At 41.7% G+C, this 25,731-nt stretch overlaps 1 protein-coding gene across 18 annotated transcripts in view; it reads left to right on the forward strand.

The window, feature by feature from the left end:
* The first annotated feature begins 716 nt into the window (after window positions 1-716).
* The window catches only part of STAU1 (staufen double-stranded RNA binding protein 1), a 53,430-nt gene continuing 28,415 nt past the window's right edge, over window positions 717-25,731 (forward strand). For 6 of the 18 annotated variants that reach the window (XM_084854092.1, XM_084854090.1, XM_084854094.1 and 3 more), the window contains exons 1-5: window positions 717-879; window positions 11,521-11,640; window positions 17,261-17,537; window positions 19,410-19,534; window positions 21,777-21,933. In XM_084854092.1, coding sequence (XP_084710218.1) covers window positions 17,333-17,537; window positions 19,410-19,534; window positions 21,777-21,933 — 487 coding nt within the window. In that variant the 5' untranslated portion in view covers window positions 717-879; window positions 11,521-11,640; window positions 17,261-17,332. Of the gene's footprint in view, window positions 880-11,520; window positions 11,641-17,257; window positions 17,538-19,409; window positions 19,535-21,776; window positions 21,934-25,731 lie in introns of those variants that run through there. The other 12 variants (XM_084854085.1, XM_084854088.1, XM_084854093.1 and 9 more) reach the window with 3 other exon arrangements.

The following is a 25,731-nucleotide window of genomic DNA, read 5'->3' on the forward strand; positions in this document are numbered from 1 at the left end:
TTTTTTTCTTTTTTTTTGCAATGATCTCTCCTCACGTCCTCAGTTGCTTCATGGTCCTGAACCTTGGCAGCCCCGCTCCACCCTCCTATCCTATATTGTGGTTTTAATGTGCTGTATATTTTAAATTGTTTTATCGCGTGTTGCTTGGATTTAATTTTTGTGAACCGCCCAGAGAGCTTCGGCTATTGGGCGGTATAGAACTGAAATAAATAAATAAATAAATATCCAGTGGGAGCCCCGCTCTACCCCCCGCAGCATCGCAGCAACCAGCCCCCACTGCTCCTGCCCCACCAGCAATAACAGCTTTCCGCATGGCGTGCGGGCCGTCCTCCTTCCGCGGGTAAGAGCGCAGCAGTGCACGCTGGGAGTTGTAGGACTCTGGGAGGCGCGTGGCAGAAGACGTGGAGCAGGCGAGGAAGCCTGAGAGAGCCGTCACTTCCTCGAGGGGGGGGACGCGCAGCATGCTGGGAAACGTAGTCTTTTTTTTAAATATATACACTCCGGTAGGGGATTGAACCACGCCGGTGGCTCAAGGACTGCCTGGGAGCATGCTGGGAGTGGTAGTCCTCCGGGCGGGAGGCGCGCCAAGCGCCGCTCCGGAAAAGCCGGCCCGTGCTGTGCTGGGCGGCGCTATAAATAGCCGCAAAGGGCCCGCTTCGCTCCGCCCTCCTCGCGTGATGCCGTCACTTCCTTCCCGGCCGGAGCTGGCCCCGCTCATTCTCTTTAGTGTTTGCCCTGTGTCTGCCGCCGCCGCGACTCGCTCGCCTCCCCCCCTTCCCCGGACCCCCCTTTCCTGGGAGCTGCCAATGGACTGAGCCGCCCGATAGCCTGCCCGCCAACACGAGCCGGCCCGGGAGCCGCAGCCCAGACGACCACCAGGTGAGGGGCGCCGGAGGGAGGGAGGGAGGGAGGGAGGGAGGGAAGGGGCGCTCCCCCTCCCCGAAGGCGGACTCGCGGCGGGGCTGGGCTGTGGGAGTGGTGAGGCCTCGGCCGGGCCTGCGCTTAGGCTGGGGCCTAGCGGGGCGGCCAAGCTCGGCTCCGGGGAGAGGAGCCCTGGCGGCTCTGAGGGGGCGGCCGTGGCTCTTGCGGCGGCGCTGATTGGCCGCTAGCAGGTGGGGGCGCGGGGCTGACAGGCCTCCCCGCCCCTCCGCGGTAGAGGGAAAGGGTTAAGCCTCCCGGCCTCGCTGCCCCTTCGCTCTTCACGCGCGTGGGGGTGGGGGCGCTCCTCGCGCATTTTCCGCGCCGGATTAGCCGGCTCTTTCTGTCCCGGCTCCCTCCTCATGGCTCTATATGGGGGCTTTCTAGCTGACCACAGTGGAAAACCCCACGAGGGACTGGATAGGCCCTTCGGTCTGATCCAGCGGGGCTGTTCTGCTGTTCCTAGTGTTGTATTACCACCTTCTTGGCACACAGAATTATATAGGGGGTGGGGAAGAGGAAAGGAGCTGTTATAGTTTACCCCACATTATCCGTATGAAATGTGTTTTTACATGTCTGCTCTAAAACTCCTCGCCTGCCTCTCCTAATCGGTTGGTACTGGCCAACCTACTTACGCTAGTTACTGATGATGTGTGCAGTGTGTTCTTAATACGTACAGGTCTTTGCCACATTTCCTGATGTTCTCATAATACCTGTACTAGGCAGGTGCGAATATAGCTCTGACTTCAGTCGGTAATTTAATAGTTTCAGGACACGGGTTTTCTCACTTTCATTGATCAAGAAAATAAGGATATGTTGGAGTGAAGATTTGGACTTGGATTCTGTGCTATCTACTGGATCACACTTGATCTCCTTTAGCCTTCTACTCAAGATGTGCTTTCTCCAGGACAGCCTTGGAATAATGTTGTCAAGTTTCACTTTGTTGGAAAGAGGGCTTTTGTGTTTTTAGTTACAAACATAATGCTTTCAGCTCCTAATGGAAGTAATGAATGGCTTAATGGCTCTAATGGCTTAATTTTTTTTCCACTATACATGCCCGCAAACCTAATTGGTCTCATGTCATTTAACTTTAGCAATGTAAGTAAGCTTTTGATGTGTTTAAGTTTTTCCTCCTCTTCAGTGTGGAACCTGAACTGCTTTTGAAACTGAAATACTTTTGTATGTGCATCTGTTGCTTCAGTTTTGACAACCGAGGGATCTAAATCTGGATTCAGACTTAGTCATGCTTTGAGTAGACCCATTGAAATCAAGTGAGACTTCAGTTAGTATAGATCCAATGCTTATAGAGGAGAGAACTTGGTTTTCATGGGGAATAATAAAGCTCCTCTGCTAATGGGATACTTGAAACTTTTGCTTTATATTATTTTTGAGCATTTTGTCATCACTGGGAAAGTAATGACAAAACTTTTTTCAATGAAGTGTTCTCAAACTAAGAAGTCACAGATGTTGGCATTTACATAGCACAGATCTGACGAGATCTTGTGTGGACTAACTGGTGGTCAAGAGACCAATATGGTAGTTGCTATAATTAAACCATCAGTATGTTTGTCTTAAGTGGCACAGCATTTTAAAGTGCCACTTAGGGTGCAATCCTATGCATGTTTAGACAGCGAAAAGTCCTACAACTCTCAGCATTCCTCAGCCAGCCATGCTGGCTGGGGAATGCTGGGAGTTCTAGGACTTTTTGCTGTCTAAACATACATAAGATTGCACCCTCAAAGTGCATTTATTTGTTAACATCTTGGCTGTTACACATTAACACTTTTAAACCCCCAAATACCTACTTTACTGCCATGGGCTCTAGATCTTGCACTCTTAGGTGCAACTAGTTTTTTAAAATAGAAAACACCTGTCTTTGGTAGCAGGTGTTTAAACATTGCAACAGCACATTTAACATTACAGTTGGACTTCACTGTACTGGACCTTATTCCATGTTATATGTTAGCAGATGTTATTATCTGATGGCTGCCTTTGTCAGATTAAAGCTGCAATCCTAAACACACTTACTGGGGTTTTGTTCCATTGAACTGGGTGGGTTTTATGAGTAAATGTACATTGGATTGGTTTGTCTTTTATGAAGACAAACATCAACTTTGTTTTCATAAAAAGAAGTGGGGGAAGCAGTTTAACTGTATTTAAACTCTTGTGACATGATAAAGTTTTGTAAAGATGTACTGAGTGCCGCTTAATATGTAACCTGTATAGATTGTTTACAATAAGCCAGGATTCTTATTCTTGCATGTGAATGCAACCAGTGTGTGAATCTATTTGCAAACCATTAGCTAACATTGATAGTTCACAGGTGTACGCATGGATGACTGAATTACAAAGAGTATATAAAGAATGTTCATACTTGTTTTTCTGCTCTTTGGCAAAGCTATAAGGAAACTACACTGTTCTAGATAGAGCCATGGTAGAAATAAATTGAAGCCATGTCTGTAGGATACTCCTATAGTGAGTATGATGGAATAAGGCAGCAACACACTTTCTCATCATGAACATTTCCTTTTACATGAATAGTATGACATGGGATGATCCACAGCACCAAACTTGTGACAGCACAGATAAATAGAATGTGTGTTCCTAACCATATTAATTCTATTTACAACAGTTTAAAGCAGTCATTCTTCAACCCCCTGAAATCCAGGACCCAACTTTTAAGTCCAGTCTAAAATATAGGGCTTGCTTCAATATTCTTTCCGTATATGTTGGTTTGTGTTTCCCTTGTTCTCCCCCCCTTCTTTCTGTTTTATTTTAAAAATTGGTGATACTGCCAATGTGACCCATCTTAGGGCATCACAACCCACCAGCTGTTTTGCATCTGCCCTACTTCATATTTATGGTATTGCAGATGTGGCCTGAGTTGACTTGAGTAATAATTCTCCTTGTTAAGAAAGCACTTAGTTTTATAGCATGGTGGGCAGTTGGGAGGCCTTAAAGTACAGGATATATTTCCATGATCAAATACTGATAAAAAATAAAAATATGGCACCAGCAACAAAAGCATTGCTGCAGGTCCCATCACTATCAGCCATCAATGTTGGAATTGGCAACGTCTTTTCAAATATACTTACCCTGATACCCTAGTATTTGGCATACCTAACTCTTTCCATTTCAAAGTGTTTGTGTACTTTCTACCATTAAACATGGAGGCTAGAGAGACAGGGACAGTGTAGCATATATGGATTTTGTTGTGTTTCCATTTCTTACAACCACAGTATGCAGTCTATCAGGAAATCCTTGGGCAGAAGTCCTGCTGAAATCATTGGGAATTGAGCAAGAGCACTGATGAACTTCATTCACTGCACTTCCTAGAAGGGTACCCGTAATAGGCAGCAATCCTGTGGCCCCTAGGCAGCATCTGGGGGGCCATAGGATACTTTGGATTTCTGGATCTGAGGTCAGTGGCAGTGCTCCAGCCTTGGAGCTGGGAGCCTGCTCTTCCTTCCCCCTTGCAGCTGGTGCAGAGAGAAACAAGCCGGCTGCCTTTCCAAGGTCACAAAAGCAACCTTGGAGAGGGTGTTCTGGCAAGGGAGGGGACTGGAGAGGCCAGGATACAAACTATCCCAAAGCCTCTCCAGCCTCCTTCCCTTCCCCTCCTATCTGCCCCAGCTAGACCAGTCTAGCTAAAATGCCAAGAGAGAGGAGCAGCAGAGGCAACATTGCCTCTACCGCGCCTCCAGATCTGTACTAGATGCATGTAGGCCTCCGAGTTTAGAGGGTTGTGTCCTTCATCTTTTGCAACAGAAACATGAAGCACCTCAAAGACTTGGCAGATGTATTGTGCCGCACATTTTTGTGAATATGCATCTGATGAAGTTGCCTGTAGATAATGAACAGTCAGTTTATAAGATACTGCAGACGTTTATTTTTGAACCACTCAGTGTCTTATGTCCAGTGTAGGAAATCTTTCCACAGCAGGGGATGGGCAGAGCTAATTTCCCCATCTCTCCTCTCCTTCTGTGGGGGAACTTTGAAGCTAACCCACAGTCTCTGAATAAAACATTGTCCTAACTGCAGGATAGTTAGCTAGTTAGGGTTCTAGTTAGCTTGGCCATAAAACTGTCAACCATATTTTTTATTAGCAACAAATTACTGTTGTCTATAAGGTACTATGGAAATTTCCTATACTTCTCCTGTATGTGGAGGAGATAAGAAAAACCATGTTAAAGTGTAGCTACAAGAAATAAAAGGCCAAATGTGCATGTTTGGTACTGTTACTGTGGGGATGCAGTTGACTTTGAATAAGCTATACTACAGTACAGTTATTTCACACTTACCTCAAAATGCACATTGATGTTTGTGTCTTTCATTCTTATGGACTTCAGTGGAAATGTTCTCAGTTCTCACAATGTCGAGCCCATCTATTCCCCAAGCCAACTTCTTTCCTCTGTATCATTGATACTCAACCTTTTCAGAACACATATTTAAGTCTGGCCTGTAACATGAGACCCATTTAATGCTTACCATAAGTTTGCCTTGTTCTCTTCTCGCCCCCCTTTCTCTTCCTAGGTCTGTTTAAAAAGTTGTGTAGGAGAGAAATAGGTCATACCTGCAGCAGCACCACTATATTGGGTTTAGGCTGTGGACCTCTTGCTGAAGACCAGTATGCTAAATGATGTTGCATAACTTAAATTTAGCAAATCTGTTCCTGTGCTACTTTAACCCTAATCTATGTAGCAATGCTTGTTATCAGTTAATTCTTCCCTATCTTTGTCCTCTCTTCTCACCCCTATTCTTTCCCCTTGCTATGTCATATTACAAACCTCTAGCCATGAACTGTTCTGCCCAGTACTTAGCAATCTTATGAAACTTAATAAAGTATAATACTTAGAACTGTAGTTAGTGATGTTAGAGTTCCTGCAGTAGTATCCTTGGGGTTTTGAGGAACAGTACTGTTCTATAGCCACCAGAGGATTCAGCTCTAGATTAGTTGTGTCAGGAATAGATGAGCCCTAAAAACTGTTGGTAGATCCCTTATGAAAACGTTCAGATCAGATGATGTGCATTAGATGTGAAAATCCCAATCTTGGGAGTTATTTTTGACCTTTGTCTCTGTTGTACATAATAGAAATAAAAGTGCCAGTAATATACATGTTGCTGTATCAGTGGTAAGTGACAAAATGTGTGACAATTAGGTTAGGGCTGGACAAGTCTCAGATGAATAGGATATCTAATGCTTTAAAAAAAGTTCTTATTAGTTTTAAATAGCTTGCAGTGTGTTTCGGAAAGTGCTCATTGCAATGCTTTTTTTTTTTTTAAGAGGCCAACCTAGTGACTGTTCATATTCTACATGGGGGGTTCTGTTTTTTGGTTAATGTTTTTTTTTTTAATTATATGGCTTAAATGGCAGTTACATTGTAAATAATGATTTTAGTTGAATGAAGCGTATTTGCATCAAGTGTTAGGGGAAGGCAGAGTTCTTGCCTCACCATCACAAAATTCAGTCCTTGTTAGTAGTAGAGCAGTAACACTGAGAGCATTCTAAGAAGCATACCACCTACTGTATGATTGGGATGTTCATCATCCACCAACTCCCCACAGCTCAGCCCATGCAACTCAGCCCTAGTATGCTAAATGTTGAGAGCAGGTGTAGTGCAAAAAGGAACCTGCAGCTGCAAAGCAAATTTTTTAGACTACTCTCATAAACAAGCCAACCAACCTGAGGAAGGCATGGGTTCTGCCTCTCATTTCTAGTCAAGTGTAACATGGGCAGCAGTATCTTTACTTGCTTTTACCATGTTAGGGAGTTGACGCATTGTTCCTGATTTTGCAGAGCACTTATTTTTCAATCTGCAGTGTTGAGAATCTTATAAGCCTTTCCATGTGCCCTTCCTTTTGCATTAAATGATCTAGATGTTTTTTTTCCTGGAGTAAGACTGAACTTGACCCATAAACAACTTGTTAATAATTAGGCAAGATGCAAACCATTTTTGGTTTACAGTGTAGTCAGATAATTATGTAGTGTATTATGGAACACCATCTAATGGAATGTCTATTTAGTTCTTTTCCTAACTATTGTTCCACAGCTACGGTTGCTTTTTCTATTTTTAAGTTATTTGCTATAATTGTATGTGACTTATGACAAACATAATTGTCCTGTGTCCCTGGACATGTAAAGGTTAATTGTTCAGGCAGTTGGGAAATGAAGCATTTAAGCTATCACTGATAATTTTATAGCATCTTATTTCAGAGTATTGTAGACGATTCACTTCGTGGTTGGTGAAAGATATACAACAGCATGGGTTTTTAATAGGCTTTGTTAAGCCCAATATTTAAAGCAGAGGCACAGAGCTTTCAGCCCAAGGGCCAAATTTCATTTAAGAGAAGCTGTCATGGATTACATTCCAGCAGCAACTAGGGCCAAAAGACCAACCCCCCCCCCCCATTGGTCTTACTGCCAGTGACCTGGTTCACGTGTAACGACAACCCATGGTTTAATTAACCCAGGGGTTGTTACCTTACCCAGAGTTAATCAACAACTTGACTGTCAGACGACTGTGCAAACCACTTGTTGCTTGGTTGTTTGGTTCCTGCCCCCCTTTGCCCACTTCCTTTCTGTATCCCAAATGCCTTTGCAGCACTGTATTACTGGCATATAGAGTGGCTGTTTGTTTGATTTTACCATTTAGTCCCTAAACAACCAAGTGGTCACATGTCTCGCTGCACAGCCTGCAAGGTAGCCAATTTTGGACTGTACGCTAAAGCGGAAGAGATGGGTATGCTGTAGGCATCATGCCCAGATTTTTAAATGGATGTGTTGTCACTGCATGCAAACAGTCTCACTGTATAGGTTGTCATATGTGAGAACCAGGTCAGTAACTAAGACTTAGGAAAGGCATTTCAACCTTTTAAAATGGGGAAAAAACTGCACAAAAGCTGGGAAACACCAAACAATCTGGCCGCAACCAAGATGGATATATAGGCCACCTGCAAGCTATAGTGAAACATCCTCTGTGTCTGTAGTCTTGCCTTGTGTTACCTTGCTTGAACATAATTGTTGCCTGTTTAAAGTCTTGAAATACTACCTTATCTTGAGTTGTAAGAGATTTAAAATGTAAAATTTTAGTGATAATATTAATATTGTAATCATCTGCTGAAGTTGTAGAGACTTCTCTGTAAAAGTTCATTCAACATTTATTGGAAGCAGTGGACCAAGTGCAATATCTAACAGGTCATGCTGTCCTGACAAGAATGATAGTTGTGATCGAATTGCCTATTTAAGACAGGTACATTTTTAACTTGACTCCTCATTTTAAAGTTGTTCCTCCTGCTGTCCCAACCCAGCATTTATCATGCAGGTGAGCACATCTGTGTAACAGGTGTCTTCACGTGTGTGTGTGTTTTATCCACTACAGCAGGGATGGGGAATATGTGGCCCTCCAGATGATGATGGACTGCAACTCCCATAGCTAATGATGAGGGATGATGAGCATTGCAGACCAACAACATCTGGAGGGCTACACATTCTTCATTCTTGTGCTACTGCATGTGAGAACAGTAAATCTCCATGTAGGGTAGGGAGGGATAAATCCAACAGGACACAAGTGGACGAGTTCATGCAGTAGGAATTTCCATCCCCCTCCTTCCCCTGAACTCTCCCCAGATCTGCTCCAGAGGATCCCCTAGTCCTCCAGAGGTGGTGGGGTGGTGGGATGTGGGTGGGGTGGTGGAATGTTGGGATCTACAGGAGGAGGATGAATTCAGTCCACCAGCAGTGTCTATTCCAATGGCAGAAAGACATTGCTGGATACAACCCAAAATCTTTTCAAAGCAGAGGAGAGGTAGTGGTTGCTATGCTAATAATCAGCTGCAAAAGGTGCAGGAGGGCAGGAGGGTTCTCTATCATGCTTTCCCTTGAGCTTCATTATATTCACTACTATCCCCCAACCACCACTGACAAATGCCAGAGTTCTGTCTCTCTTCTTTGGAAATATCACCAGCTGCAATGTCAACCTTTGGCTGGGTGTGGGGGGTGGATTTCCATGTGCCTCAGGATTCTCTCCCTCACTCAGGTCGTCACCCCTCCCCATTAAAGAACGAAGGGCTTGATGCATTCAGCCAGCTCATTTATATTAACAAACAAGATATTTAAAGTGATTGAGGAGGTGGGGCTGGTTCTTCAATTCTGTCAATTTAAGTGGAGTGTGCTGCTTTCAAAGATGATGGGACAGATTAAAGCTTGATAAAATCATAGGAGGGCTACAAGAAGGAGAGAATTAATTGGCCACAGGCATCACAGAAGAACTGTGCCTCTGTTGGATCCTTTGCTATCTCCAGTATCAGAGGTAATATGCCTGTGTATGCCAGTTACTGAGGAACATGGGCAGGAGGGCACTGTTGCACTTGTGTCCTGCTTGTGGTTTCCGGGTCAGCCACTGTGTGAACAGAATGTTGAACTAGATGGACCCTTGGTCTGATCCAGCATGGCTCTTCTTATGTCCTTAAGTTTTTATGGTAGTCTGTGTGTGTGCTCCTCCCATGTCATAACCTGCATACATGAAATGGTTGAAGGTAAGGATCAGGCGTTTGGCCTAATGATGCCTCAGTGCTCTGCAACCAGCTTTTGTATGCAGAGTTTTATTTTCTAAAGTAGAGTTACGAATGTTTGTGTTCCTTTAAAACTGAAGTTGGAAACATTTATGTTCCTTGAAAACTGAGCGGTGTGCGATCAAATCATTTCTCAGCACACTTCATCTCTCTTTCCTGGTGTCTGTACTTTACTTCTGAAATGTTCTAGCCATCAGTTACTCTGTCTTTGTAATGTCTGTTCATGCTTTATTGTGTGATGCAACTTGGCCTTGCTGCTGCTGTTCTGTAAAACTCCTTATCTATCTCAACATATTGCATTAGTATGAATTTCTGGTGGGAGGGATAAGTTGCATGCCTAATGTTTCTAATATTTCCAGTGCTGCATATCAGTGTGATGAAATCAGGTTTTGCTTGGGTGATGTTCCTTACATTCAGTTCCACTAATAATAGAACATAGAGCAGAAATGGTACTCCTGTCCTTAGTTTGCTTCCTCCATTCACAAAAAGACTGTGTAGGAGAGGGGGAGGAAAGGGAGAGTTGGTAGAGTGACATATTACCCAATGTAATATGAATAGCATGGATTCCATTTAGAAGGTTGTTGCCCAAGTATATTCTTCATGGTCATCAGGTGTCTGCAATCCACTTGCTGCCATTGTGCAAGGAACTAGGTTTGTCACAACTAAGTTCAGGCGAAGGGCAGTTTATCATGAGGATGTATATAGTTCCTTATACAACTTGCTAGGCTGGTATCTTACGAAATATGTAGTAAAGGTAAGCATATTCAGCTTCACCAACCAATGGATTAGCTAATCAGTTATAAGCTTAGAAAGTTAAAGGCTCAGTATATGCACAAGAGTAAAAACTCATAGACCCTAAAGCTATTGTAGCATCAAGTATAAAATCAAGTATTTTATCAAATCGGTGAAAAATGATCAACTAAGCACAGCAAAATACTGCAATAGCTACATTTGATCAGGGTAAAGCACTGGTTTGTAAATTATTAATGTATATTTATCTGGCTATGTTCTTCATGAATGCACCTTTTTATATTAAAAAAAAGTACAGGAATTTTCATAGTAATGGTAAGAGCTTTTCTCTGAAATGCCCTCAGCCCTGATTTAAGTGATACTAGGTGTGTAAACTTAGCTATGTAGGTTTATGTGTGGTTGTCACCACACTTAAACTGGATTGTCAGCCCCTGCATGTGTAGTATGTCAATTCACGAGGAATCCACACCCCAGTTGCAGACTGTGCTGGTGTGATAATGCTACATGCTTAAGTGCCCATTCTTACACATGATGCTGATCGCTTATCATCGTGCACAGGTAAGTTTCTTTTATATTCCTAGTATCTCATTTCAGTTGGACTTGAATACATAAGGAAGTGGAACACATTAGTTCTCAGTCCCACACAGCCCTGTGGGAGTGCTGTGAAATCCTAGGTCAGGGCAGGACCTTCCTGCTCTAAATGTCAGAGGGGAAAGACATGCATTTTATGATCGTTATGCGGCTCCTTCCAAGCATCAGGCATGTGGAAGACCAGTGCAAGCTTCAGATTAGTGTGCATGAGTTTACGTGTATGTACAAATGCTGACTTGTGCAGGACTGGGGACAGAGACTTGTTAATAGGTAGTACCAAGCTACAGTTGAAAAGGCACAGCTGCCAAAATAAAACATAGTTCAAGTGTACTTACATGGCTTGTTTTGGAAATATGGAAACAAGACTCCCTGTTCTCTCCCTTCCGGACAAACAGCTTGCTAGCTCTGAGGATCAGGTATCAAATATTGTCAGTTAACCATCTCAAAAATGTGTGGAATAGTAAAATACTTCAAATCAGCATTTTTGGGACTACAGTGGTTTATTTGCAGCTAACACTTCTGAAAAGTAAGCATTTTCTTAGTCTTTCAAAGCATACATGATGGACAGTTTCACCCAATGAGAATTTTTCCATTGCTCCTGACAGTGTTGATTGTAATGAGTAGATCATTGTGGAGTACTAAGATACTGTGGTAACGTCTTTTAACTGTGCTTTTTCCCTTCTGTTATAGGCAATCTCCAACATATAAATAATCCCCTTGGAACTAAAGCCAAAAGTACACTATCTCTGGATCACCTAAAGGTATAGGAAGCTTGTATTGGGTATACAGTTCAACAGCTTTTTATCACAGGTAGCTATTTTAAAGTGGAAAACACTAAGAAAATTTTAGTCATGGACATAAGTATATGGGAGTTCTGCAGCTTCCTGAGATACATCTGTACTGTTTCTATTTTACTCTAAGGATCAAATCCTTGTCTTTTAACAGTCAAAAGGGACTGAAGTCTCAGAGCCAACAATTTTGCTTGCTGGCTCAAATCAATGTACAACCAACTCTATCTTTGCCCAACTTTGGTCCTTTAGTATTCCGTGTTCTGTAGTCTCCAAAGCTACCATCTATCCCCTCCATGGAAACAGCTTTTCCTGTCCTTAAATTCCTCCACAGCCCTCTTTGTACATGGCCACTTATTTGTTAGTTCTTATGCGCCCTTATGTCTGTCTTTCTCTCAAGTCCCTGCTTTCTGTCTTCCTACCTGCTTGTCAGCAACCTGACTGGGGTGTCCTACATTTTAGTTTTTCCATGTCCTGGATGCTGTTCCTACTCTGCTTCCCCAATCCTTAATCATCCTGCTTTCCCAGGACTACTTTCTTCTCTCTCAACCCATTGTTGTCAGTAGCATCATTGAATCTGTTGCTTCAACAATATTCCATGTTTAGAGATTTTTAACCTGAATGGAAATGACTAGGACAAGGACTAGTCTACCTTAAGTATTGGGGACAGTGGGTAAGAAAGCTGTAGAGAACTTACGCTGCTCTGTTCATTTCTTTGAAGTCTAATTATATTCTGTAGACACTCCTCCAGAATTCCTTGATACTTTCATCTAGCATAAATCAGAATAATGTTTAGAAGTGGAAGAATATTAACTAATATTCATAGACTTGAAATATACAAATAAATCAGTGTTAAATGGACTTTCTATATTTAAAAAGTCCAAATATTGAGGTAATATTCCTGCAAATGATGGGCATGACTCTGGGTGTGCTGACCTTAAGAGATCTTTAGGGGTTGTGCACATTGAAACTGAAGTCTACATTCAGCAGAGAACCAGTTTTTTGTCTTTTGCCTATATCCAGGTGACTCAGTGCTCTTAATGTTGTAATGACTCATTCTAAACAGCTTTTGGGAAGCAAAATATCAATTACATGTCAAGATAATGGGAAGTATGCAGGTTTTCTGAAAAGGGCAATATGATGGAGTGTGGGGAGAAGTGTGCATGCACAGTCATTTTATAGAAAAGGCCTTCTGTTGGGCCATTCAGCTAGCGCATATAGTTGCTGTGATTGCAGCTTGAGATCGACAGGCATATGGTCAAGGAACACCTCATTACTTTGAATGAGTTCAAATCTCCAGGGCCAGATGAACTGCATCCTAGAGTAATAAAGGAACTGGCAGAAGAACTCTCAGAACCGCTGTCTATTCTCTTTGAGAAATCATGGAGGACCGGGGAAGTGCCAGATGACTGGAGGAGGGCTAACGTTGTCCCTATCTTCAAAAAGGGTAAAAAGGAGGAACCTGGGAACTACAGACCAGTCAGTCTGACATCAATCCCTGGGAAAATTCTGGAGCAGATCATAAAGCAATCCATCTGGAAGCACCTTGACATCAATGCCGTGATTACTCGAAGCCAACATGGATTTGTCAAAAACAAGTCCTGCCAGACAAATCTGATCTCATTTTTTGATCAGGTCACCTCCCTTGTAGACCGTGGGAATGCTGTAGACATCATATACCTCGACTTCAGCAAAGCTTTCGACAAAGTGCCCCATGATATCCTGATGAGCAAACTTGCTCGAAGTGGGCTAGATGAAACAACGATCATGTGGATCCACAGTTGGCTACAGAATCGGACTCAAAGAGTGCTTATCAATGGGACCTTCTCAAGCTGGGGAGAGGTAACGAGTGGGGTACCGCAGGGCTCAGTCCTGGGCCCAGTGCTCTTCAACATTTTTATGAATGACTTGGAGGAGGAGGTGCAGGGAATGCTGATCAAATTTGCAGATGACACAAAATTGGGAGGGATAGCTAATACTTTGGAAGACAGAAACAAAATTCAAAGTGATCTGGATAGACTGGAATGCTGGGCAGAAAACAACAGAATGGCATTTAATAGGGACAAATGCCAAGTTCTGCACCTAGGAAAAAGAAACCAAATGCACAGTTACAAGATGGGGGATACGTGGCTCAACCACACTACGAGCGAGAAGGATCTTGGAATTGTCGTCGATCACAAGCTGAATATGAGCCAACAATGTGATGTGGCTGCAAAAAAGGCAAATGCTATTTTGGGCTGCATTAATAGAAGCATCGCTTCCAAATCCCGGGAAGTACTAGTTGCCCTCTACTCAGCACTGGTTAGGCCTCATCTGGAGTACTGTGTCCAGTTCTGGGCACCACACTTTAAGAAGGATGCAGACAAGCTGGAGAGGGTTCAAAGGAGGGCAACAAAGATGATCAGGGGACTGGAAACAAAGCCCTATGAAGAGAGACTGAAAGAACTGGGCATGTTTAGCCTTGAGAAGAGAAGACTGAGGGGAGATATGATAGCACTCTTCAAGTACTTGAAAGGTTGTCACAGAGAAGAAGGCCAGGATCTCTTCTTGATCATCCCAGAATGCAGGATACGGAATAATGGGCTCAAGTTACAGGAAGCCAGATTCCGGCTGAACATCAGGAAAAACTTCCTGAGTGTCAGAGCAATACGGCAATGGAACCAATTACCTGGGGAGGTGGTGGGCTCTCCCACACTGGAGGCCTTTAAGACGAGGCTGGACAGCCATTTGTCAGGGATGCTCTGACTTGGATTCCTGCATTGAGCAGGGGGTTGGACTCGATGGCCTTGTAGGCCCCTTCCAACCCTACTATTCTATGATTCTATGATTCTATGATAAAAAGAACTGGTTTGCTCAGTGATAGTTTATGTGTCTGGCTTCAGTTTTGTTATCGTTTCTGCAAGTAGTAGTTGCTACGTATTTGTGGATATACTCCATCTTAAAATAGAAACGATGATATTCTCATTATTTGAGATTAAGAATTGCATGGCTTTCTGGAGAGAACTTTAGGTAACAGCAAAAAACAAAAACAAAAAACCCACCAGAAAACATTGCTACAATTTTTTTTGTTTGAAAACTGGGGTGGGGTAGGGGTAGAAGCCTTGCTACTCCTTGGTGGTCATTTTCTTCCATTTGTGAGTTAGAAATTGACTTTATATGAAGATTCCTGTTGGGAATCAGGCAAGAGTTACCTTGTGACTCTTTGTCTTTTTGGCAGTGGTCTCCCCAGTCTTCTGTGACATAGTTAGTGTAGCTCTTTCTGCCCTACCTCTGAACCTTCATAATGTTACTTGGGAGGAAAATGTCTCAAATTTTAAAGGCCTGGGTAATGTGTGTCTGTGTGTTTCTTTTCTCTGGCATCAGATATGTAGAGGAGAAGCAGCTGAGTCCCTTTCTTGGAAATGTAGGAGCATAGGAACCACCCAGAGAGCTTCTGCTATGGGGTGGTATAGAAATATAAATGAAATGAAATAGGAATTTGTCTTATACCAGGTCAAACTCTTTGTCCATCTAGCCCAGTGTTGCCTACTTTGACTGGCAGTGGCTCTCCAGGGTCTCTGGCAGAGATCATTTGCTACCTGATCCTTTTAGCTAGAGATGCCCGAGATTGAACCTGGGACCTTCTGCACATGAAGCATGTGCTTTACCACTGAGGCCTGTATTTGCAATAAGGCTAATGTGTGGTGCAATATGGCCATGCTGCCACTGTTCCATAAACATCAAGGATTGTTTCCAATGTTGGTCTAACTTAAGTCCCATTCATTTCAATAGGACTGACATTGGACACAACCCCAATACTCCTGCCTTTCTATCACAGAGCTATGGTTCCTGCCCTAAACATCTTCAACCCTATTGCAGATAGCCATCCATGATTTAAAACTGATCATTTTGGAGCTGTGCAGGGCTTGGGTTTCTGAACATTTACCAGGCCCTTGTAATTTCCATGGAGCTTTAATGTGGAGTTGGAAATCCATGGAATCCTTATTGTAGCCATGTTAATGTAGTGCCATGTTAATGTAGTTTTAATAATACTAAGCTATAAACCTCTTTGCTCTCTAGAGAATTAATAAAAGAAAACACTGAGTAATGAAAATCTGCCTTTGATAGCTCCATTTACAAGCATAATATTGGCTACTGTGGCAATGAAAGCTGTAAAGTTGTCAGAATATCAGAGCATTTTGGTCTGTGTTGCTTGAGGCGAATTTGCATGATAGTAAAGTGGGAAGATAAGGCTCAGACACTGGTCCTGGAACTGAATTTGTCACACCATTTTTACTAATTTTTCAGCTGGGAAAACATTGAACTGCTATTCTTTGATGTCCACTAAACAGTTCAGTGCTTGTGAGTGTGTGAGATAACTTGTCAAAATTCGCAAAACTTGTTCTTCTGTCTGACTTGGTCTGATTTCCTTGTATTGCTGTAGAACTTTAATGTGCATCAGTGGGAAATTTGGCACAGATGTAACTGGTGAAGAATAATAGGCTGGGGAATGCTGGGAACTGTGGAACCTTTTTCTGTCTAAACATGCGTAGGATTGCACTTTTAGAGTACTTTGAGCATTTGGCCAGAAGGCCAACAATACTTTTGGATAGTCTTGAAAGTATTTGGCTTTAAATGCCACTTTTCGTAGGGGTGTCATGTCTCCACTTTTCACATGCGGATTCTAACTGAACAAAGAATATTTGCTGTCACTTCTGAGAACTCATAATTGTATGTTCTTAAAATGACTACCATTTTTTACAGTTTAATGTGCAGTTGTATCTCTGTCATATCTAATATTGGGAGTATTCATACACTTGAGTGCACAAAATACTAATTTTATGCAGGGGCTTTCCTATTTTTATAAAGGTAAGAGCGCTATAAATGTGTAGGGCTATCCCATTCACATGCACTTAGCCTATTCTTTCCTGTGAATACTATCTCTTACATCATTGTGGGCAATTTGTGGCCCCCCAGTTGTTTTGGCCTGCAGCTCCCATAGAACTCCATGCCTTGTTTTGGAGCAGACAAGATTGGAAGCACATAAGGTACTTGGAATAGTAGCCATTCTTAGTTTAGCTCTGAAAGCAACCTACAACTAGCTATCTTGGTTTGCCTCACTGTTTTCTTTGCAAAAAAAGATTATCGTGGAAACTATAATAGCTATGCCAGTCATACTTAATACTGAATAGCTTTAGGAAAAGCTAGGTTTACCCTCATTTCAGGAAAGTTAATACAAAAGTGAAAGAAGCATTCCTTGTTAAGTCAAACGTGGCATGAAGGATACTTGCTATGAGCAGTAAGCCCTCTGAAAGACATTGTTAATGCTTACCTGTTTGAGTAGTACAAACATAATTCTGTAAGGCAGCAATGGAAATGGAGTCTCAATCTAAAAACACCTATATTCGTTACAGGCATCAATGGTTTAATATCAGTACAGGTATTGTAAATGGGTTTACTGATTTGTCCAAAGAGAATGGGCAATTCATAAGCAAGTAGAAATTATAGTCTCCTTATGTGCGCTCCACTGTAGACAAGAGCAAAACATAAAATGTGGGGGCATGTTGCTGAGAGGTGGTGGTGGCATCTCAGTTGCATATTTGATCAGAAATCGGGGGGAAAGCAATTGACAAATACTTACATCCCTTTTCTTTACATTTAAGGTAGAAATTCAAGCACTTGTACGGAAATAACCTGCATTCAAAGCCAAGTTTACCTGCCGTGGTTTGCTTTGGATGGAAGTCAACATGTCTCAAGTTCAGATCCAGAATCCGTCTGCTACTCTTTCTAGCAGCCAAATACTAAACAAGAACCAATCTCTTGCACAGCCTTTGAGTATTCCTTCTCCCACTAGTTCTTTGCCCTCTGAAAATGCAGGTAGACCTATTCAAAACTCTGCTTTACCCTCTGCATCTGTTACATCTACCAGTGTAGCTGCAGGTAAGCTTGAAAATTGCTTTGGTATGTTTGGATCATGTCTAACACAAAACATAATTTCAAAATGTTGGTGTCATATCTTAAGAGAAAATACCAAGTCCTAATATTATTATATAATATTACTGTACATTTTCTGCTCGCAAAATGAAGTTGTTTCTATAAATATAGTTGTTTTTAAGAAATGTTTTGAATGGAACATTTGAGCAAAACAAGATTAAAACTAGTTGCTAAGTATTTATAAAATATTATAAATTATATCATTAAAAACTCACTATTAGACAATGTCTGCTTTTTAGTACAGTGTCTTCTGATCTATTTAGAGTAGGATGCAAGAATGGATGCTTAACAAGGATCTTTTTGGGGGGCTTGATTTTGACCCACAGGGTGGTTCTATAAGCAACTGAGTTAACTATGTTATGTGTCTAATTCTTTGGGACTAATCAGGCATTGAAGCCAAGTGAAGCTTTTGTTGCTCAACTTTTCAAAGACAGTTTAGAGTGTCCAGAGCACTGAAAAGTTGCCAGTCCCTGCTGATATTCCCTGTGTGACATCCTTAAGCTGATTTACAGAATAGTCTGTTCGAGAAGGGGAAAGACCATGCGCATTACCAACTTGGCATCATTATCATCGATGAAGCCTGTAGAGGCTGCATGCAGAAGATCCTCCAAATCATGAGTTAAATTGAGTATTATAAATAAGTGTTGTGCTTGTGCACTGTGCTTAATTCATTACTTCCAATTTATTCAAAGTGCTGCTTGCCACTATGCCATTCAAGCTGGCAAACTATTGTTTGAGCAATCCCTCTGAATTAGAATTGTGAATAATTGTTTAGATGATCATTTGAATGCACCCAGTCTTCATAGGTGGTGTTATGTCTAACACTTGAACAGTGTGGAATTGCTTAACCATTGAATATGTGTGGCACTGTTGGTCATCTGCCATCTCTGGCCACTTGACAATCCTAGCATTATTGTGCTTCCAAAACCACTTGGGAATTTGGGGAAAGAGGAGATGTGGAAATACTCAACTCACTGCTTGGCCAGAGGCTACAGATTATCACCTCTCTGTGCTATTAGAGCTGCTATAAAGCTTACGCAGTTTGCGATGCACCATGTGTTTCTACTCTCAGAATAATGAAAGCTGGAAGACATGGGTCATTTGTGGGTTGGGCTGCCTTGTTTGTACACTGAAGCTTCTGTAAAGCATGTTGGGTTCTCTGTTCTTGTTTTCATCCAAATGAAGATGAAGTTTGGGTGGTTAACATAATGGAAACTTTATACCTGGTATGAGGGTCTCAAATGGGTTTCCTGGTTAAAGGAGATGACAGACTAGAAGCAGAGAGAAGAAAGCATGAGACTTGAAAGTTTATCATTTTAAAAAGTATAAAATGGGAAATTAACAATATGAATGACTGAAAAGCAGCTGAACCTTTGGGGGAAGAGGAGCTCTCACATTAGAACAGAGCATGCTGTGTAGGTCAGATATGAGGACCACAGTCTTAAACATCAAAGCAAGCATGTAGGTGCCTAGTTGATTTTTTTGCAAAACAAATTAGTTTGATCTTGCCTTTTGGCAGTTCTTGCAACAGTGCTATTTACTGATCTTAAAGGTTGATTGTAAGGCTAATTCTGTCTTGCATTCTGGACACTTAAGTTCTCTGAAGTCCATTTGGTTTAGCTACAGAAATTGAATGTGTCGGGCATCTTCTGTAAAAAGCTGGTTAGTTTTATAAATCTAAGCATCTGTGCACCCAGTTTTGAGTACTAAACTCCTCTTAGAACTGCTGTGAAGACAAATATTTCTTGAATTTTTAGCAAAACTGGGAGATCAATTTTATTTCCGCATACCAAAGTAGCTATTTGTCTTGCTTTTCAGTTCCTTCTAACATGGCAAACCCCAAAGAGAAAACCCCAATGTGTCTTGTGAATGAGTTAGCCCGTTTCAACAAGATTCAGCCTGAGTATAAGCTTTTGAGTGAGCAGGGTCCAGCTCACTCGAAGGTAACATTTGCCTCTATAACTTCCACACTTGCAGTAAAAGGGTATCTTGAATGAAGGTGTGTGTGGGTTTGTATGTAAAGTTATATGTGAGAGATGTGTGGGCTTCACAGCTTCCAGTGTACAGCTCCATTGGTGCCAAGAAACTAGGTAGTAGTGATTAACGAGTTAGAGAATAACCCAAACACCAACTAACTTTTTACAAGACCAATTTAATTTGTTGTAAGCAGCTGCTACTAACATGGTTCAATGGGTAGTGCAGACTTGGACTTGTTCTCATGTCCAGGTGACTTAAAGCAAATCATTGAGCCTTAGCCTCAGTATGGAACCCCAACTGTAGAACGGGAATAAGTGTGAATGTTGAATGAGAACACCAATGAAGTGCTCTGTGTGTAGTAACTGCATTGTAATAACTGCAGTGCCCAGTTCCAAATTTTAACCTTTTAACCTTTTAAAGCCTTGCTTAGCCTGGGATCAGCATACATGAAGGACACTCTCTTCCAATGTGAGCCCACTCACATGTTGAGGTCCAATCAGCAGGCTTTATTGTCTGCTGTCTTTACAGCAAGTGCGATCATTAACAGCTTGGAGCACGGCTTTTAAAGTGGTAGTTCTGAAACTGTAGAAACTCCTACCAGTAGAGTGTATCAGTTGCTACTTTGTTTTCTTTTTGTAAGGGCTGCAAGACCTTTTTTGGTTTGTGTGAGGGGGCAGTCTGTGGCTGCTTAGTTTTTGTAGAAGTATTAGTTTTATTTGTGTTTGCTTGCAAATCTCTTTGAGCAAATGCAAAGGTAGTATATAAATGTTGTAATAAATAAAAAATGAAGTGCTAGTATGCAACACTCCATGTGATCTATTGAGGCATGCAGAAAGTATTGAGATTTTTCTGTAATAGTGGAACTTCTTAAATTTGAAAGCTTGTTGAAGACCAGACCAACCATATTTCAAAATCAAATATAGAGATCATTGTGTGCTGAGCAACTGAGCGAGGCTCTGGCATTGTAGAGCTGAGTATATATGTTTTGCTGGAGACAAACAAACCTGTGACATGTGACTGGGGGAAAGATACAACCCACTAATTAGGCAATCCTCATTGGACTATCAGGAAACCCTGGAGTAAAAAGCAGAAGAGATAGCAAAATGGAAACCTAACATTCCAAAATAATAATGGATGGGGTCCAATGTACCCCAATAGCTTAGCAGGATTTTCTCCCAAAAACATTACAAATAAGAAACTGGTGTTGCAAGAAATCAATATTGAAAGAAAATACGAGATTGTTAACTCCTGAATCAAGATAAAGACAACTTGGAACAGAATTAACTGCCTATAGTAAAATTTACTGCTGGGCTTCATCAGAACCCTGCAGTGCTTTCTAATGGGTTTTTTTGTACACACAGGAATGTACAGGGAAAATGTGCAAAAACAGAATCTATTCCAGTGGTCTTGAAGTACTTATAACCACAAAAAGTGGAATTTATGATGCAGGCAAAATGCTAAGTTAGCAACCCTATTTTGAGAAGTTGCTAGGGGCAGATGGACCCCAGTTATCATGGCTGTTGGGTAGTTTCACTTTCCCTTTCATTTTGATAGGGGTAAATTGAACCCCTGATAGCTTAGTAAGTTAAATTTTTAAAGAAAAAAAATTGAAGGAGGCAGAGATAAAACACCACAAGACAATTGGCCCCATAACTGTTGAAGCATACTGTTTGCATGACTCAACAGCCCACATGCTTTATTTATTGAACCCATGGTGAGGCTGCAGAGCACATGCAGCTGCCATTTGGAATATCCAACCCCTGCTTGGGCTTTGTTGTGTCGTGTGAACCTGGCGACCATGGGTTATGTGAGGGTTAAATAACCTTCGCATAACACATGACCTGTTCTAGGGTTAACCCTTGCATAACCCGCGCTTGCTGGGTTCACATGACGTGACAACCCCCAACCAGGGGTTAGACATGCAATGCAGCATCTGTGGGCACCACAGCAAATCATGAATTAAATAACCCGCTACAAGCTGCTGCATGTTGTCTGAACCCAGGCAGACTATGAAGTGGTTCAAGTTTGCTAAAGTTTTACAAATATTTTAAACATAGGTTAGGAGTGGTAACAGCCACCAGTGTAGTGTATACATGTGCCTTTTGTTGACATGTGCACGTTATGATGTCAGTCTGAGTATCTGAACACCTCACACATGCAAGATCAGGCAGTGGGTTGACATGATAAATTATTCCTGTTAATTCCTAGGTGTTTACAGTGCAGCTGACTCTTGGGGACCAGCACTGGGAAGCTGAAGGAACTAGTATTAAGAAAGCTCAACATGCAGCTGCTGCCAAAGCTTTGGAAGGGACAAGGTTTCCTAAACCTACAGCTCGCCCATCACGTAATGAAGGAAAGAACCCAGGTATGTGTGGCTGCTTATAAGGGTTATATAGCATAGGGCTATAGGGTGCATGAGAAGTACCCTGAAGTGTACTTCAGTGGGGTGTGGATTATTGTCAAAGCCCTTCAAATGTTGGCTTCATGTTCCTAGCCTTTGTGAGTGTGGGCGGAGAAGCTCAGAAACATCACAGTAAACACTCTAAACTGGGGTGGAGTGTTGGGAGGAAACTAATAACCAAAGTTCATTTTTGAACTGAAGTTTTAGAGTTCTAAGGGCTGACTTCACACACAGTTCGCTTGATATCCCATCACTCAGTGGCTCCCAGTTGGTGGCGTGAACCACATCCATTGAAGAGCATTGCATTTTGAAGCAGGTGATATGAGTGCTATCTGTCTGGTTTATTTTATTCATTTAAAGCCCCAAAATGCTCCCAGAGCAGCTTACAAAGATCAATAATATGATAAGTCCCTTCCCTCAGGCTTGCAAATGAAAAGACACGACACAAAAAAGGAAAAAGGATTGATCTTTTACGACTGTTGTGGTCATGTAAGTCATCACTTGATGTTGAAGTTGTACAGCGTACATATACATGAACTTGTCCTGAATTTTCACACTGGATAGCATAGTGCCAGATTGCGGCATCACATAGCAATTACTAGCCATCAGTTCATGGTTGCTTGGCAGCCAGAAATCTTGCATTCTTCCTGCACATGTATTTTAAAGTAGTGTATGGTTATGTCAGCTGATTTTCATTGTACAGTCACTGACAAATCACATAGCATAGTCCCCTTAGTCTGAAGTTCTGTGAAAGCAAAATTGTTCTGGGTGTTCCAGAATGCTTCAATTGCTAAAGGTTCAAGGCTTTGCTTGCCATTAGGCCATCATGCATTGGCTTCTTCAGATGCCTCTTAGAATCTCTCAGAATCACTTTTCAGAATCTCTCAATCTCTCAGAATCACTGATCTGCCAGAATCACTAATCTCTTAGAATCCCCTCTACTACTGGTAATCAACACAAGCATTATTCAAAGGCAGAGGAAAACAGAAACAAAGCTGTGTTGTATATAATGTCGTTTTGGTGTTTCTGACTGGCATCTAGTGCCCCTTTTGCATCTGGCCCCTGGAATTGACTATAAAGGTGAATGGCACATATATTCCTTGGCTCCACTGGCTTGAACCTGTTGTGCAGAGTTACTACATAACTTCTTGGTTCTTTTCAGGGGGTTCCTGGAGGCCAAACCTTTATAAAAACCTGCCACTACTTAGTTACTTAGAACATTTTATCAACATCGTCTGAATAAGAAGAAAAACAAACAACCCCCAGTACTATCTGGGACAGAAATTCTGTAATGTTAGCTATAGATATGATGTATAATGAGTGGGCTCAGTCTCAGTGAACCCAAAGGCACAGAGTTAGAATTAAAAAGGAAAATTGAATTTACTTAAGGAAATTGGAGTTTACATCGGGGTGGATTGATTTAAATCAAGTTTCATATTGATAGAACTTCATATATTTCCTGTTGCACTAACAGTGGTGCAAATTTGGACCACTAAATCATGTTAATTTAGAACTAAATAGGTATTGTTTACACTGTTTCATTCTTTCAACCAGGCCTTCCTTCTTTGTTGCACTGCATACATTTTGCATGCTTTTCTTTTTTTTCTCTAAGGAGGAAAATTCTTTTAAATATTCCCATAATAGGATTTTTCTTATGGCCAGCAGCCATGACAGTTTGTATTAGAAAATAGGAACCTTTGCACTAGACTATTTTGTCATCTTCCAGTATTGCTCCTTTCTGCTTCATTCTGTTTGGCCTAGTCCAACCTTCATAAATAACGAAATAGCAAACTTAAATGTTCATAACTGATATGTTTAAGGCTTGCTAATTACTGGACAGATTAGAACAGTTTATTTTCACCATGTGAAAATGCAATGCTTGTGTTTGGTAGGTAGAATGTAAATATTCATATTTAATATGATCAAATTTGTTCTTTTTCATAGAAAAGCCACCTTGAACTTAATGTATCTGATAAAGGCATTGATTCAGTTCAGAGATTAATTATAGGGCTAACATGCTTTTGTTCATGTTACAGTTGTTCTGTACTCATGGTTACATAGGGTAATACCCAGCGTTAAACCTACATAAAGTAGACCCATTCATTTCAATGGGATTACTCTTTGTAGGACTAACTTTGGATACTACTCATATAATTTATACTTTTTTAATTGATGCTTTATTTAAAATTATAATTTTATTCACCCGGGTTTACATGGTACTAAGACCTAGTCACTAAGTTAGACTACTTAGAAAAGTACTTCTAAAACTGGCAAAAGGTATAAAACGTATACAAATGCAAGCGTCCTACACCATCTGACCCAAGATCTTATTTGACCCAACTTATTCATAGGGTCCCAACCTATTTGTTCGTGGAATATAACAGTTTATCCCATTCTTGAAATGGAGTCAAGTTCATGTACTCTCGGAACAGAGGCAGGAAGAAAAAGAAAGCTTTGTCCCATAGCTTCCAAACATCCAGTGAAAGCTCTTTATGCAACTATTCCTTTTGCAATTCCCAAGTCTGCCTTTTAGTAGTGGTCTCATAGGAAAAAGGGATGAGCAAACCCATGTTTGACTTTGGCCAATCCAGTACAGCAAGGTAGTCCAGGCTTGTGCCATTCATAGGGTGTTCAAATAAGGCTCCTTACATGGTGCGCTAATAACCCATTTGGCTACATTGTGCAACAAATTTTCCTGACACAGGAAGTTGAGGATCTATGCACATCCTAGTCACCAGCAGCTAACAAAGGGAAGGCATGGATTTTAGGGGGGAAAGGGTGTTTGCCTGAATAATCTGACAAATCTTAGAATCTAGACAGTTTCTGCCACAGTGAGTGAGAAAGATAGCATGATGTACTTGCTTACCAGGCAGTGATTACATAGGTAGCCTGGAAATCAGTGATTAGGTAGTAGGCCATATGCCTTGGCTATTGGTGGGGTTATGAGTGTTGCAGTACTAGATCAAGGAGGGTATTATGGAAGATATTTTTGTGCATTAATTGTCCTTCGCTTTTTTTGAAGGGAAAGGAATGTTTTTAAGTACCTGAAATGCACTTGGAAATAGGTGGCTCTGTCATCTTGGAGTCTTAGGCTGGGATTCAGAGAGCAACTTTAGCTGCCTCCAAAGCCTTGGACATGTTCTGAGGGTTTTATTTTCCATTTTTTCCTTTGAAGTGGCAAGTCCTCATGCCATATCACAAACTGCTTCTGAAACTCTCCCTGTTTTCAAAAGAAGATTACCAGGAATGGATGGGTGGGCTCTTGGGTTCGTGAGACTAATTGTATGGTTCTTTGGATCCATTCCATAGACTGCAGTACTCTGCCCAGTTCCTTGTCTTCCACTGATCTCCTTGACTCTGCTGCCATCTATCCTCAACTATGTTACAACTATGTTACAGTTACAAGATGGGGGATACGTGGCACAGTTACAAGATGGGGGATACGTGGCTCAACAACACTACAAGCGAGAAGGATCTTGGAATTGTGGTAGATCACAAGCTGAATATGAGCCAACAATGTGATGTGGCTGCAAAAAAGGCAAATGCTATTTTGGGTTGCATTAATGGAAGCATAGCTTCCAAATCCCAGGAAGTACTAGTTCCCCTCTACTCAGCACTGGTTAGGCCTCATCTGGAGTACTGTGTCCAGTTCTGGGCACCACACTTTAAGAAGGATGCAGACAAACTGGAGAGGGTTCAGAGGAGGGCAACAAAGATGATCAGAGGACTGGAAACAAAGCCCTATGAGGAGAGACTGAAAGA

The sequence above is a fragment of the Heloderma suspectum genome, chromosome 4 (genome assembly GCF_057233095.1).
Source record: "Heloderma suspectum isolate Gila_16-S chromosome 4, 16-S_ref, whole genome shotgun sequence".
Classification (NCBI taxonomy): Eukaryota; Metazoa; Chordata; class Lepidosauria; order Squamata; family Helodermatidae; genus Heloderma; species Heloderma suspectum.